This window comes from Lepidochelys kempii, chromosome 2 (assembly GCF_965140285.1).
Source record: "Lepidochelys kempii isolate rLepKem1 chromosome 2, rLepKem1.hap1, whole genome shotgun sequence".
Lineage (NCBI taxonomy): Eukaryota > Metazoa > Chordata > Testudines > Cheloniidae > Lepidochelys > Lepidochelys kempii.
The window spans coordinates 155,394,008-155,410,083 of NC_136381.1; the positions used below are offsets into that span (position 1 = coordinate 155,394,008).

A 16,076-nucleotide genomic window follows, 5' to 3' on the forward strand; every position below is an offset into this window, starting at 1 on the left:
TGCCACCGGTACCCCTCTTTGGTCTGAAATAACCTTTATTTGTTGACCTTCAGGACTTTGCGGGAGCGGTCTGTTGCTTAAGACATAATGTTGAAGAAGGGGTATGTTATTGTCACAGGCTGCATAGTTATTGACATCTATGGTTATTTGTGATTTTTAAATAATTGCTAAAGGTGCCTAGACACTGATAGATGCTAATTTTGTTTTATAAATCTAAACAAATAAAGGTGGAATATGGTACTATCAATATGAATGAAAGTGGCAGAATGGACTCCTTTCTATCTAATATGCAAAATTCAATCATTCATAATGGGTCTCTCCATCATTCGTGCAAATTACGGAGGTTCAACTGTATATCACAAAACAAACAATTTAAGGCTCACTGAGACACACTAACAAGTTCCAAAGCATCAAGCAGTATGAGATTGCCTCACTCTGAAGTCTACCATTAGCCATGTGTACTAAAAGCAAATGCCTCCTGGGCTGCTCTCTTCGGGTGGTAGAATAAATGTCTATAGAACACCCCGTGGTGTGGGCAGGGTTATCCCCCACATGCTCCAACAGAATGGAGTGAGTTACAGAACCGATGTTTGCAAACGTTCTAACCCAAAGGGTATTGGAATCATTGGAATGTCAGATATTTTTTAAAGAGATCCTGGATCACTAAAATATTCAGGGAAAAAACAAGCCAAGGGATTCTGTTTTAATCAGTTGAGCCCACATATTCAGCCTTCTGGAGTATGATTCCAAACTACACCTGGAAGATCACTGCCTTTCTGCTCCCTCTAAATCGTATGGGCTTTTTTAGTGGGAATAGTAACCAAATCTGCCAGTGATGTCTTATTATTGGGCCCAATGTAATAAGGAAGGAAACTATAACACTGGCCTGGAAACGACCAGCTTCCACCTTCTGAGACAGAAGGGATACAGTGGATGGGCTATGTTACAGCAATGGGCAAATTGACAATGTCATTAAATAATAAATACCAGGACTGTGTGGTGACCGGGCAGCCTTAGAGCAACAATATGAAAATCGAGGAGGTAAAACTGTTAAACTGCACTGACTTAGAAAACTTTTTGGAAGTTGAAGGTTAAAACTCATTACAGGATACAAACCACTTGGGCGCAAAGCTAAGAGAATAGAGAAGGTCATACGAGTTGGCTACACAAGAGAAAAAACCAGAGCCTTCTTAATAAAATGGACTTCAACTTTAGTCAGAAGGGGTTTGTTTTCTCTTCTGGGGAATGTAGAAAGGGGAGACAGGATAATAAGAGTAAAAACACTGGGAGAAGTGAACAACTCAAATACCCTGCAGAGGGTAAGTAGCAGCATGGGTGAAAAAAAGAGATTATGACAAACAAAATTACTGGTAAGTAACTGTCTCTTTCCCGTGCCCACACACTATAAATTTATACTGAAATCCTACACAAGGCTTGATCCTGAGAGATGCTGAGCACCTACAACTCCCTTTTGAATTTAAAGGGAATTGTAGCCTCTCAGCACCTCTAAGGATCAGGCTCACAGTTTGTATATTTAAGAAGAAAGCGGAAGAACCTCAAACAGTAATTTGTAGAGCTTTGGCTATGTCAGGAACCTTCCCCACATTGTCTAACAAGAAAATTAAAAGCCCATTAGACCTTCTGGGCAAGGTGACCTTCTTCTTTAAAATACACTTCTGCTAGTCTTTCCATCATTGATCTATTACTTAACAGAATAGTCTATTTAGAAAGTGTGATAAACATACACAGTACATATATTATATGCTGAAGGTCTACATTTCAAGTAGTACTTTAGAAAGATATTTGAGTTAGCTTGGAAGCATCTCAAGATAAGGACCATACCTTTTTATGTTTGTACGGCACCAAGTACACAACTGGTCCTCAAAATAAAATAATCAGGCTTATATGAATCCAGGAACCAACCATGAGAGTTTGTACAGTGAAAGGTGTTTGCATGACAAGGAAAATGTAAGGATTTCTTGACACACCAAGAGGATCTTACAACAGCAGATAAAATGGCCTTATTCACGTGACTGTCCATAATACACAGTAGCTTTTCCCGCAGAGCAGCAATGAAGGCAACTACTTAGTTAAAACTCCTTTGTCCACTACAGCTAATAAGATGAATTTGGGTCAACAACAAAACCCACAATTCATTGCATCCCAACAATAGAAGTGAAACTCAAACAGCTTAATAGGACTAAATCGGGGGGTCCAGATAATGTTCATCCAAGAATATTAAAGGAATCGGCACCCGAAATTGCAAGCACATTAGCAAGAATTTTTAATGAATCTGTAAACTCAGGAGTTGTACCGTATGATTGGAGAATTGCTAACATAGTTCCGATTTTTAAGAAAGGGGAAAAAAAGCAATCCGAGTAACTACAGGCCTGTTAGTTTGACATCTGTAGTATGCAAGGTCTTGGAAAAAATTTTGAAGGAGAAAGTAGTTAAGGACATTGAAGTCAATGGTAAATGGGACAAAATACAACATGGTTTTACAAAAGGTAGATCAAACCAACCCTGATCTCCTTCTTTGAGAAAGTAACAGATTTTTTAGACAAAGGAAACGCAGTGGATCTAATTTACCTAGATTTCAGTAAGGTGTTTGATACGGTGCCACATGGGGAATTTTTAGCTAAATTGGACAAGATGGGGATCAATAAGAAAATTGAAAGGTGGATAAGGAATTGGTTAAAGGGGAGACTACAACGGGTCCTACTGAAAGGTGAACTGTCAGGCTGGAGGGAGGTTACCAGTGGAGTTCCTCAGGGATCAGTTTTGGGACCAATCTTATTTAATCTTTTTATTACTGACCTTGGCATAAAAAGTGGGAGTGTGCTAATAAAGTTCGCGGATGATACAAAGCTGGGAGGTATTGCCAATTTAGAGAAGGACCGGGATATCATACAGGAGGATCTGGATGACCTTGTAAATGGAGTAATAGTAATAGGATGAAATGTAATAGTGAGAAGTGTAAGGTCATGCATTTAGGGATTAACAACAAGAATTTTAGTTATAAGCTGGGGACGCATCAATTAGAAGTAGCGGAGGAGGAGAAGGACCTTGGAGTATTGGTTGATCATAGGATGACTATGAGCCGTCAATGTGATATGGCTGTGAAAAAAGCTAATGCGGTCTTGGGATGCATCAGGAGAGGTATTTCCAGTAGGGATAAGGAGGTATTAGTACCGTTATACAAGGCACTGGTGAGACCTCATCTGGAATACTGTGTGCAGTTATGGTCTCCCATATTTAAGAAGGATGAATTCAAACTGGAACAGGTACAGAGAAGGGCTACTAGGATGATCCGAGGAATGGAAAACTTGTCTTATGAAAGGAGACTCAAGGAGCTTGGCTTGTTTAGCCTAACTAAAAGAAGGTTGAGGGGAGATATGATTGCTCTCTATAAATATATCAGAGGGATAAATACCAGAGAGGGAGAGGAATTATTTAAACTCAGTACCAATGTGGACACAAGAACAAATGGATATAAACTGGCCACTGGGAAGTTTAGACTTGAAATTAGACGAAGGTTTCTAACCATCAGAGGAGTGAAGTTTTGGAATAGCCTTCCAAGGGAAGCAGTGGGGGCAAAAGATCTATCTAAGTATTCCTGTAGCCACATGGCTGCCATTCAAGACCTATAACAATTATATCTTACATGTATATGGCACTTATCACCTTAAAAGATCCCGAACACAAATTAAATACAGTGGGAACCCTTAAGAATTAGACACTTACTGCTTTTGCTATTATTTATATGGACTGTATTCCTTATACATTTAGAATGGGGAACTATTGCAAATAACATTTACTTATAATCAAATGGCAGTTTTATTAAGGGCACCGTGTGTATACAGGCATTGCTTCACCTATCTGTGAAATGTAGCCATCTCTGAGGTGGACCTCAGAGGCTATTTATCAATGCATAGCAGCGCTACTTTTAAATAAGATTAGTGGGCTTGATTCTCAGTTACACTAAGGCCCCTTTATGCCACTATGGCAACAGAGAATCTTTAAGCAGATGGAAATAGTTCTGCAAGAATAAAATGTTCAGAGCTCTTCCCTGATAAAGCAGAGCTGGTGTAAGAGTGCTGCACTAGCCCTCCACCTAGCCCTTGTCAGAGGCAGAGTAGAGGTCTATCCAGAGTGTACTGTGGCTATTTTCTGCTTTCTAGTGCATACCGTGTCACATGACCAGAACATGGGCAGTTGTCTCTAGTGGTTGTAGCAGGAGTCAGGCCTAATGGTCCTAATAAGCATCAGGCCTAGTGGCTAGAACAGGAGTCAGAGGTCAGGAATTGGAGCCCAGGGTCAGAGCTGGAGTCAGAGGTCAGGAATTGGAGCCCAGGGTCAGAGCTGGAGTCAGAGGTCAGGAATTGGAGCCCAGGGTCAGAGCTGGGTTACTTGGAGTGAGGAAATGCAGGGGCAGGGCTGGGAACAAGGCAGGAGCAATCACAGCCACAGGCACATGCTTTGAGCAGCCAGCATGCTGCTGCTGCTGGCCTTAAGAGCCAGCCTGCTGTCTCTTCCAACCAATCAGGTGTTGTAGCCAGTCAGGCAGCCTACAACGGGCCAGCTGCACTTTTTAGGTTGCCTGAAGCTTGGCTCTACAGGGCTTGCTCCCAGAGTACTCTGCTGCAGGCCCTGACTCCTGACACGTGGGAAGCCATGGAAAGCTGTTTAAATTATAGTAGCTCTTAGGCTGCTCTAACTCACACCAGAGATCAAGCAAGTCCCTGCATAGTCCCACAGGTGTGCACACAGGCAGCTAAAATCAATCTCCGCCACCATCACATGCCTGCTGTAAGTGAGAATCAGATCCTTGTATTTAATTGAAACTACTGGGAAATTTAGGGATGCAGAATGCAATCACCCAAGTTGGAATTTGACTAAGACTCCATAACTGATACTTTTATCCTTGCAAAAACTGCAACTGGATCTTTCATGTCCACAAGAGTTCTGGACCTTGATTTTGCATCCCATTCAACAGCAGACACTTCAAGTAATGCAAAGTCTAACACAATGCAGGGCCATTTGCTCAATACTGGCTCAGGCTAAATAACGTTTAATAAATCACCAATATAACTAAGTTGCATGCATAATCTTAGAACCAGAAATGATAGCATTTATCACTCACTTCTAGTAGAAGTCCACCTTCTGGTATGGCAGTCTCACTGGATACGTAGTCTTTTATTGTGTGACCAGCTTGCTTTCTAAAGTGTTTTTCTTGAATGGCTGTTGAAAAAAGCAATTAATAATATATAAATAATACCAATGAGGGCTTTTAGTTACTGAAAACTTATTGTTGGTTCTAGGGAGAGAAAAATACATTTCACAGCTCAGATGTTTTTATATAAAGTTTTTTCCTTGCTTGTCATTATAACTATCACATTATTTTTACTGATGATGTTTTTTCCATTATTATACTCGACATATAAAAAACAACAACAAAATCATAGGAAAGCAGCAGAGAAGACAATTGTCATATTGCCACACTGCTTTTGTTTACAAAAGAATACGTTATGAAAATTCTAACTAATAGCAACACTGTTCAGAAGATTGTCAGAGGGGATATAGGATATGGATGAGTTTTCTTATTTTCTGTTTTGTCCTCTTGTTTGGCATGAAATGATCTTGGCCTCTCACTTCTATGAATTTGAGATTAGTTCTAAGACTCTAGTGTATATTCTTGAAATGCCTTTTTTTCACATGTGAAGTCAAAGTTTGTTTTTTAGCATGGAAAGCATGAAAACTTTGGATTAAAATTGCAAAATTTTCTCTGGTAATACCAAGAGGCCTGATGGAAACAAACGCAGATTACTTTGGCTGACTGCTTTTCCCCTGTATAGGCTGTAAATATTCATTTTGAAATATCTTTAGATAATCAGATTTAAGTCTCTGTCGGAATAAATATGAAGTTGAATCCCTGAAAGAGTGATGATTTCAGATCCACTCTCAATGGACAGTCTCTACGTAAAAGAATAAATGGACACAAATCAGATGTCAAGAATTATAACATTCATAAACCAGTCGGAGAACACTTCAATCTCTCTGGTCACGCAATCACAGACATGAAGGTCGCTATCTTAAAACAAAAAAACTTCAAATCCAGACTCCAGCGAGAAACTGCTGAATTGGAATTCATTTGCAAATTGGATACTATTAATTTAGGCTTAAATAGAGACTGGGAGTGGCTAAGTCATTATGCAAGGTAGCCTGTTTCCTCTTGTTTTTTCCTACCCCCCCCCCAGATGTTCTGGTTTAACTTGGATTTAAACTTGAAGAGTGGTCAGTTTGGATGAGCTATTACCAGCAGGAGAGTGAGTTTGTGTGTGTATGGGGGTGGGGGGGATGTGAGAAAACCTGGATTTGTGCAGGAAATAGCCCAACTTGATTGTCATGCACATTGTGTAAAGAGTTGTCACTTTGGATGGGCTATCACCAGCAGGAGAGTGAATTTGTGTGGGGGGGTGGAGGGTGAGAAAACCTGGATTTGTGCTGGAAATGGCCCACCTGATGATCACTTTAGATAAGCTATTACTAGCAGGACAGTGGGGTGGGAGGAGGTATTGTTTCATATTCTCTGTGTATATATAAAGTCTGCTGCAGTTTCCACAATATGCATCTGATGAAGTGAGCTGTAGCTCACGAAAGCTTATGCTCTAATAAATTGGTTAGTCTCTAAGGTGCCACAAGTACTCCTTTTCTTTTTGCGAATACAGACTAACACGGCTGTTACTCTGAAACTCTCAATTTTGAGGATAATGAAAGAATCACCCAGAAGACAGAGTTGATTATATACATCATCTGCTAGGTGAGTATCTGGATCATTGGGGAAGTATGGAGTGTGAAGCAAATCTTGTGATTCTGTCAATAAATAATGAGTTAAAGATTCAGCTTCATTATTATTGCAGGGTTTTTAGTTATTTGATCTGGATCATCTTGAAAAAGCTATGATGGCTAACTGAGATGAGACATTCACCACTGTTCAAACGTACCAATCTAACACATTCAATCTACAAAAATACAGTTCTTACTTGGTTTTGCTCTGTTGATGTGAAGGGACAGTGAGAAGGGTCTGCCACTAAGTGGACCCAGGGCAGTTGGTACATATAGGCTACTCCAAATGTCAGCCCATAGGTGCTGGAACTAGGGTACTGGGGGTGCTGCTGCATCCCCTGACTTGAAGTGGTTTCCATTATATACAGGGTTTACGGTTTGGTTCAATGGCTCTCAGGACCCCGCTGTACAAATTGTTCCAACAACCCCTGCATCAGCCTGGAGTAACAGCCACAGGTTAATAACCCCAAAATAGGGATGAAACAATCTGAAATAATTCATTCCACATAGGAATATTAAAAAAAAAGTCTGGAATGTTACTTGGCTCTTTGCTAAATGTAGTGATGACAACTGGATGCAATTTTTGAATAAGAGCCCAGAGTAAAAACTGAATAAAAATGTTCATGGATTTAACAGTATTAGCTGAAAATGACAAAGGGCGTGGTCCAAAGCCTATTGGAGTGATTTCTCCTTATTTCATAGGTTTTGGATCAGGTGCTTGTTAACCTGAGGCTCTACAAAGAGTCAAGAGACACGGTATCTTTTCATATCATATGATGGCAACACAGATACCACAGTTCTGGAAGTTACGTAAGAAATTTGAATTGGTTTTTAGTTCAGATAGTGAACATTTACTGCTAGTGATACTGTGGACTCATATTTCCTAAATTGTAATCTCAAGCATAGATAATAAATTCCGCACCTGAGTTGTGGAAAACACACTAGGATATCCCAAAACTATATGAAACAGGACTAAGGGTGGGTTTCCGTGCAAATTTTTCAAGCTACTATGATTTCATGTTTTCAACCCTGCAAGCCATTCTGCAAAATGGATATGAAACTTCTGTGGAAAGGTGCACATTTTTAGGGGATGGGTTTTGTAGTTGGTCTTGGTTTAAATGTCAGGTTTATTGGGAAAGGTCACATGATGTATCTTTTCCATGTCCCTGCTCAGCTGAGCTTGCTCCTAGGTCAGTCATAATGCCATTTGCAGCTGGGTATTACAAAGAGGGTGTAACTACAATTTCTGAAAGCAGAGCCCCCATCCCATTGCTCCCCTACACCCCAAAAGTATATTTTCATAATTCTCTACACAGAGGCTCTTTATCTTTGTGTAGGTTAAAAGACAGACAGGGAGTGGCAAGAGGAAATGAAGATTTATTTTTATGAGTTCTTTTGGCTTTGTCAAACATTCCAGTGGGGCTAACTCCATCTTTAAGAGGAAAGCATTATTTTATTTCATTTCATTTCATCGAGCAGGCTAGGGTTCCCTGCCTGTTTGTTAGCCTTCAGGCTCACACAAACACAGCAGCAGAGGCACAAGAGATGTTTGTTCCACAGTCCATCTAGTACTAATTCCATTTCCAAATATAAAGTATTATATTGTACTGTCATATCACCTGCTAGAAGTTCCTGTATGTTTGGCCACACCCATCTGTTTCATAATACGTTGTACACATTGCCCCAAAATGTGAACAGACCCATAGCAGCAGGCAAGGCAGCCCTCCTTGTGCCAAGAAGCAGAATGCATTCCTCAGAAGCAGAAAAATTGTTCCCTGCGCCTGGATCAGCATAGCTTCCTCATCACTATATACTCCCCCTCAGGGTTGAAGACACTGCATTAAAATGAAATATGAATATAAAATCCTTAAGTGGAACCAACCCATCAGGGAAGCAGGGATCAGTCACTAATGCACAAAGAGCTCAGAAGAGAGGCTGATGTTGATGAGAGTGTGTCATTGATGAAGGCAGCAAACATGGTATCTCAGTGAGGAAGAACAGGACATATTACAGAGTGTAGAGGAGAAACTGAAAAATATTACCCCATTGGGAGTAACAGGTAAACACAAGCAACAATTAACCTCTGTTTTAGAGCCCTGCTGATGCCTTATCAGTGACTAGAGACAGGCAATTTTTCTGGACAAATTTTTCATCGAAAAATGCATTTTGGGGGGTCTGAAAGTATTTACCCAAATTGGGTCAATTTGATGAATAGTTTCAATTGAGAACATTTTGTCAAAAAAGAGTCAAAATATTTTGTCTTGACCTTTTTGAAACATTTTGTTTTGACTTTCATTCAAAACAGTAATTCGGTTTCAAATTTGGCCCCAGATTTTTTTTAAAAAAACACAACAAAGAAGGGTGAAAACACCTGAAACAGGCAAATCAAAATGAAAAAATTGGTTTTATTGACTTGAAACTGATCGTAAAACAAAAATAATTTTGTTTCAGGTCAACTTGAAATGTTTGGGTGGATTCAGTTGAGATTTTTCAGTTTGATGAACATTTTTCAAAAAAATTGTTTTTGTTCATCCCAAACCAGAGGGTATTTTTTTTCCAGATTTTTCAGTTATGCCTCTGAACTAAAAAACCCATTATTAACTCAGCTCTACCAGTGACTGAGTAGTAAGAATTGAACAGGAGTCACTAGAAAGAAAGCAGCAAGTGATCCTGACTGGTGATATGATAGTGAGAAATCTTGTTCTGAGACACATGTGGCCAAATTTGAAAATTAAATAGAATGCCACCTCTATGGGTACAGGACAAATGATATAACAAAAAGGATAAAAGAGAGCTTGAAGAATGCCAGGGGAAAATCCTCTAGATGTCATGCATGTGGGAAAAGATTAGGGGAGATTTAATAAACTCAAGGATGATGCAGGAATCCAGGAGAGCTGAAACCTTGTTGGAATTTCATTTAGTACCAAGAACAATAGAAGGAAAGAAATTGATATTCGAGGCTAACGGATGGAGGTATAAGCTGTGTCAAGAGTTGGGGTTGAATTTATGGAGCCTGGAAAAGCCTTCCATGAAGAGACACAACTGTTTGGATTATACTGTCTCCAATTAAGGGCAGGGGACTAACCTGCCAGGTTCAAAATTAGCAAAGCTGGTTAGGTAGGAAGTGGACAAAGGGGGGAGCTTTTGCTTAACACAAATTATCTGTTACGTATTTCCAACATACAAAATAAAACAGAAGATGGAGCTGTTCTGCAAAAGAAGATGAAAAATAAAAGCTATGTTGATATACAAGAGTGACAAACACATGAAGCATAGGCAACAAATGTGAGAGGATCACAAATTCTAGCAAGCCTGGTGAAATCAGAGGAAGTATCAAAATCCACAACTCTGGAAAGGCTGGAAACTACTAAAAGACACTATAATTGAAGAACATAAGAATGGCCATACTGGGTCAGACCAATGGTCCATCTAGCTTAGTCTCATGTCTCTGACAGTGGCCAATGCCAAATGCTTCAGAGGGAATGAACAGAACAGGGCAGTTATCAAGTGATCCATCCCCTGTTGTCCATTCCCAGCTTCTGACAGTTAGAGGCTGAGGACACCCAGAGCATGTGGTTGGATCCCTAATCATCTTGACTAATAGCCATTGATGGACCTATCCTCCATGAACGTATCTAGTTCTTTTCTGAACCCAGTTAGAGCTTGGGCCTTCACAACATCCCCTGGCAATGAGTTCCACAGGTTGACTGTACATTGTATGAAGAAGTACTTTGTTATGTTTGCTTTAAAACTGCAGCCTATTAATTTCATTGGGTGACCCCTGGTTCTTATGTTACGTGAAGGGGGTAAATAACACTTTCACTTTCTCCACACCATTCATGATTTTATAGACCTCTATCATATCCCACCTTAGTCATCTCTTTTCCAAGCTGAAAAGTTCCAGACTTTTTACTCTCTCCTCAAATGGAGTCTGTTCCATACCCCTAATCATTTTGGTTGCCCTCCTCTGCACTTTTTCCAATTCTAATATATCTTTTTTGAGATGGCGTGGCCAGAACTGCACATACTATTCAAGGTGTGGGTGCATCGTGGATTTATATAGTGACATTATGATATTTTCTGTCTTATTATCTATCCCTTTCGTAATGGTTCCTAACATTGTTACCTTTTTAGACTCCTGCTGCACATTGAGTCGATGTTTTCAGAGAACTATTCACAATGACTCCAAGATCTCTTTCTTGAGTTGTAACAGCTAATTTAGACCTCATCATTTTACATGTATGGTTGGGATTATGTTTTCCAATGTGAATTACTTTGCATTTATCAACATTGAATTTAATCTGCCATTTTGTTGCCCAGTCTCCCAGTTTTGTGAGATCCCTTTGTAACTCTTCGCAGTCTGCTTTAGACTTATCTTGAGTAATTTTTATCATCTGAAAATTTTACTATCTCACTGTTTACCCCTTTTCGAGATCATTGATGAGCAGCACTTGTCCCAGTACAGATCCCACAGATCCTTGGGGGAACTGCTATTTACCTCACTCCATTTTGAAAACTGAACATTAATTCCTCTGCTTTGTTTCCTGTCTGTTAACCAGTTACTGGTCCGTGACAGGACCTTCCCTCTTATCCCATAACGGCTTATTTGCTTAAGAGCCTTTGGTGAGGGACCTTGTCAAAGACTTTCTGAAAATCCAAATACACTGAGTCCACTGGATCCCCCTTGTCCACATGCTTGTTGACCCTTTCAAAGAATTCTCATAGATTGGTGAGGCATGATTTCCCTTTACATAAGCCGCCTTGACTCTTCCCCAACAAATTGTGTTCATCTATGTGTCTGATAACTTTTTATTCTTTATTATAGGTTGAATCAATTTAGCTAGTACTGAAGTTAGGTTTACCAGCCTATAATTGCCAGGATCTCCTCTGGAGCCTTTTAAAAAAATTGGCATCACATTAGCTAACCAGTCATCTAGTACAGAAGCTCATTTAAATGACAGTTGACATGCCACCATTAGTAGTTATACAATTTCCTATTTGAGTTCCTTCAGAACTCTTGGGTGAATACCATCTGGTCCTGGTGACTAATTACTGTTTAATTTATCAATTTGTTCCAAAACCTCCTCTACGGACACCTCAATCTGGTCCAGTTCCTCAGATCTGTCACCTAAAAAGAATGGCTCAGGTTTGGGAATCTCCCGCTCATCCTTTGCATTGAAGACTGATGCAAAGAATTCATTTAGCTTCTTTGCAATGGCCTTATCTTCCCTGAGTGCTCCTTTAGTTCTTCAATTGTCCAGTGGCCCTACTGATTGTTTGGTAGGCTTCTTGCTGCTGATGTACTTCAAGAAAATTTTGCTGTTAGTTTTTGTTTTTTACTAGTTGCTTTTCAATTTCTTTTCTGACTTGCCTGATTATACTTTTACACTTGACTTGCAGAGTTTATGCTCCTTTCTATACAGACTACAATTTCTTGTTGTTTTCTTCTTTTTCAGAGAAGTGTCCATTGTGATTTCATGAAGCACTGTTCAGCTAGGAGGATGGAGAACCATTTCCTGGTCTGGAAATGCAAAAAGGTGAGGACATCAAAGAAGAATACAAAGGGAAGACTGATAGCTGGAGTAGCTAACTGATGATGAATGCACAAAAAACACCGAGTTTGGTGATTTTGGATTAGCTGAATGTTTTATGTAATGAGAGGCAACAGTTTCGTTTTAATGGTCTCCTCTTTAAGCACAAGTTACCAACCTCTGTCAGGGGAATTAGTGGATTGGAGGGATATGAATAATGAAATTGCTCTAAATCAGTTAGAAAATGTACAGTTAGAGGCAGAGAGTATATTACAAAAGTATCTCATTCTTGCACTAGCATTGCCTATCTATAGACCTAAACCTCTTGATTTGAAAAATCAAATCTAGAAGACCTTGAACATGTTAAAGGGGAGAAACGCACTCTGACATCTTTAATTCCAAATTCTTGAGAAATTTACTAAAAATTGTCCTCATCAATCATTTTATTTTGTCCCTCACTCCAGAGATCACATATTTGGTGTAAGTTACTATTTTATTTGCATTTATATAAACCTCAGAGCTCTTGTTAAAATATGATTTTAGACCAATGGGATTACCCTCTCCAAATCAACCCTCCAAGTCCTCTCATGGATCAGCCTTAACTCCACCCACTCAAGTTATAGTAGTGACCCAGTTTAATCCATTCCAAGAGTAGTGGGGAGACCATCTCTCTTCTGGACTGCTGCAACAGCCATGCTGCCCCTTACGCTGGGCAGATCGTAACTTCATTTCAAATTCAATTGATCAAAAAAGAAACTGAAAATACCAAGCCTGATTGAACTATACATTATTTTGCACACTTGAACACTGTCTCTTTTCTATACATATTAATTTCTCTTTAGAGCCAAGAATAGCTGGTCATGTGTACCCTACTGAATGGAAAAAGAACTCTGCGCATGAAATTGTCTTAAACTGAGCAATAGCCATGAATCTAATGGGACTATTCCTCTCACTATTGATGTGGAGCTAATGTTAACACTAAGGACTAGACTCTACAGACTGTACATTAAAAATCAAGTTACGTACAACATGAAGAAGAATTATTAAACTACTGTACAATCAGAACAGCATCTTTTCATTCTGAAATGCCACAGCTCACAGTTGGCATGACTGTTTCAGGAAAGAAATCACCGACAAAATCCATTCTCAGACAGCCTGATGTTTAGAGTACAGTACTGTAGCAGGGCCCATCAGACTGCCAGATGAAATTATGCTAGCAATAATACAAAGCTTTCCTTCCCTACTTAGTGGCTTTCTTAGTCTGCTTCTTCTTAAGAGACTCTTTGAAATGTGTCTGCCCTTTGAAGTTTAAGTGCAGCATGGCATTTATTTAAGGTACCAAACTCAGTAAACTGTACTACTTTCTTTTCCTTCAAAATCTCTTCCCCTCTTTCTTTCATAATTGTTTGCCTCATTCTTAGTGAGAACTTAATGTGTTTCCCATGTACATGAGGTATCAAAGACATGCCCTCTTCTGACAGTTACATTCTCCTCTAGCTATTTTACAGTATATTTTTTTCTCGCAGCTTTGCATGATTAGAGCTCACAGATATCTTCATGGCATGTGGGCGGGATCTGGGCACAGAGCCACCTACCAAGTTGAAACCCCACCCTTTGCTCCCCTTCCCTCCCCAGTTGAGGAATTCCTTTTGAGAAAAAACACCAGGGGGAGAGCAGGCCTTTTGGTAAAAGCAGACTGCTCACTAACCAGAGCTTCACTGTCACGCAATCTAACCGGCTGTCAATCTTTCCTTGCATCTGACAGTGGCCTGGCTCTTGTTCAAACCATTGCGTGCAAGCAGACAAGCCACATTACCCTATGAAGTATTTCATAATAACAACAGCTGTTAAATATTGATGACTCCTGGCAAGCTCTGAATGCTTTTTGTGAAGGTTAAGCCTTCATGTAATGGAACCTAATTCCTCATTATATATTGTATCAGATATCTGGAAATTGCCTAAAAAAAGAAATGTAGCTTAAAGTAAAGAATCAGAAAATAACTCCCATTCATTAGGGAGGGGGGGAAACTGGCAAGTTAAAAGGTGAAGAATATTTCTGTCAAGTAAATTCCTTTTTACAAATAGAAAGGAAAAGGCTACAGGAAAAACGATCAAAACAATTAGTTTAGTTATATTCCACTGGGTTGGGTTTTTTTACATAAATAAGTTCTGATGAAGAAAACGTTCTAGAATAGCTGTCTGATTTGTCTTGTTCATTTACACAGAACATTTTAGAATGCATGAAACTGTTCATATATTAAACACATCATAAGTGGTAAAGTACACATTTCTGTACCCCTTCTAGTACCCTCAATCCTGAGGGAACTGGCTAGTGCTGGGTTTCATGGAGGGCAGTGAGGATGCTAATGTGAAAGGTCAGAGAGGGCTTCCAGCACTGGAGAGGTATAAAGGGGCTAGTTTTTTGTCTTGACCTCCCCCAAGCCCCAGCAGAAATCTTTCATGTTCTTCAGCTTGACCTCCTAAAACAACTCGCTTTGCTAACTAGTCTCTCTTGACCTGACTCTTGACCCATCAGAAAGGGAGTCAAGTCAGGCAGAAGAACATGGCTGTTGAACTTGAGCCTTTGGGAGCGAAATGGCATGAAGCTAGAATGGATAACACTGAGGATTCAGGCTAAAGGCAGAGATCAGTGTGTGAGGCAAATGAAGGAACCTCACCAAGGGAAGGAAAGCAAGTTGGGGCTCTATTTGGGGAGGATTATAGAAGGAATTTTTGTCTCTCTTTTGTGAGGATGTAAGAATGTGGGGAGGAGTGCAGAGGGTGGAGGACTGCAATTAGAAGAGGTAAGCTAAGAAACTGTAAACAACAATATACTTATTTTTAGCTCTATTGCAGTTCCTTGAGGAGAAGCACTGTGAAGTTTAAGAGAATTCATGGTAAAGATTACTCCACCCACCTCCCTATCCCTACTGCTCACAATCTGGGATTCATACCAAGCAATGTAGTCTTGCATTAATATTTTTAAAACTCAGTGAGCATAACAAAGAACTACTCATTATTTATACTTTATTAAAAGCAATATTTTCTAAAGAAAGTGAACTTCTGTCTGTGAAAACCAAGATACAGCTTTTCTGCTAAATGCACTAGAAATTTTGAACTAAACTGTGTCAACAAATGAATCGTAAGCTCAACTTGGTGCAAAAGAAATGTAAATATTGTAGTCATGTTAGACTCACTATAACTATGGTAGAGGAGGCACTTTAATTTCATATGTGATTTCTTATAGACTTTTGAAAGAGTTACTTTTGAAGCTGTCAGTCCAGAGGTGACTTATGTAGTATTTAGGAAGTGTGTTTAAAATTATGTTTGTCTATTTTTGAGATCTCAGGTTGAAAAATTATGATTTTTACTGAAGTTTTTCAGATGTTTTACTCTATTTTCCTCTCCCTGTCCCAATTTTGTACACTGGAACACAGTTTAAACCAGTTAGGATGATCCAGGCTTTCACCTGCTAATCCATTTTAACTTTGACTGCCCTGAGTCTTCCTCTTCATCTGGTCAGCCATCACACTCCCTGTTTGTCTGAATGTGAGATCATCAGATTACATATTCATTTTATAGTTGCACATTCAGACTGAGATATGGAGGCACCTGTAGTTTAGCTGATAGCTAACCAGAGCTGCTGAGCAATTCCCATTCCTCCTGTCCTTGCCATTAAGATGGCACTGGAAGTTACCC

General features: G+C 39.6%; 1 protein-coding gene across 1 annotated transcript in view; it reads right to left on the bottom strand.

Annotated features, from left to right (window-relative positions):
• AHRR (aryl hydrocarbon receptor repressor) overlaps window positions 1–16,076 on the bottom strand; it is a 128,995-nt gene that overhangs the window by 48,239 nt on the left and 64,680 nt on the right. Inside the window, exon 3 of the mRNA XM_073332501.2 lies at window positions 5,144–5,241. Within this exon, the coding sequence (XP_073188602.1) occupies window positions 5,144–5,241 (98 nt within the window). The remainder of the gene's footprint in view (window positions 1–5,143; window positions 5,242–16,076) is intronic.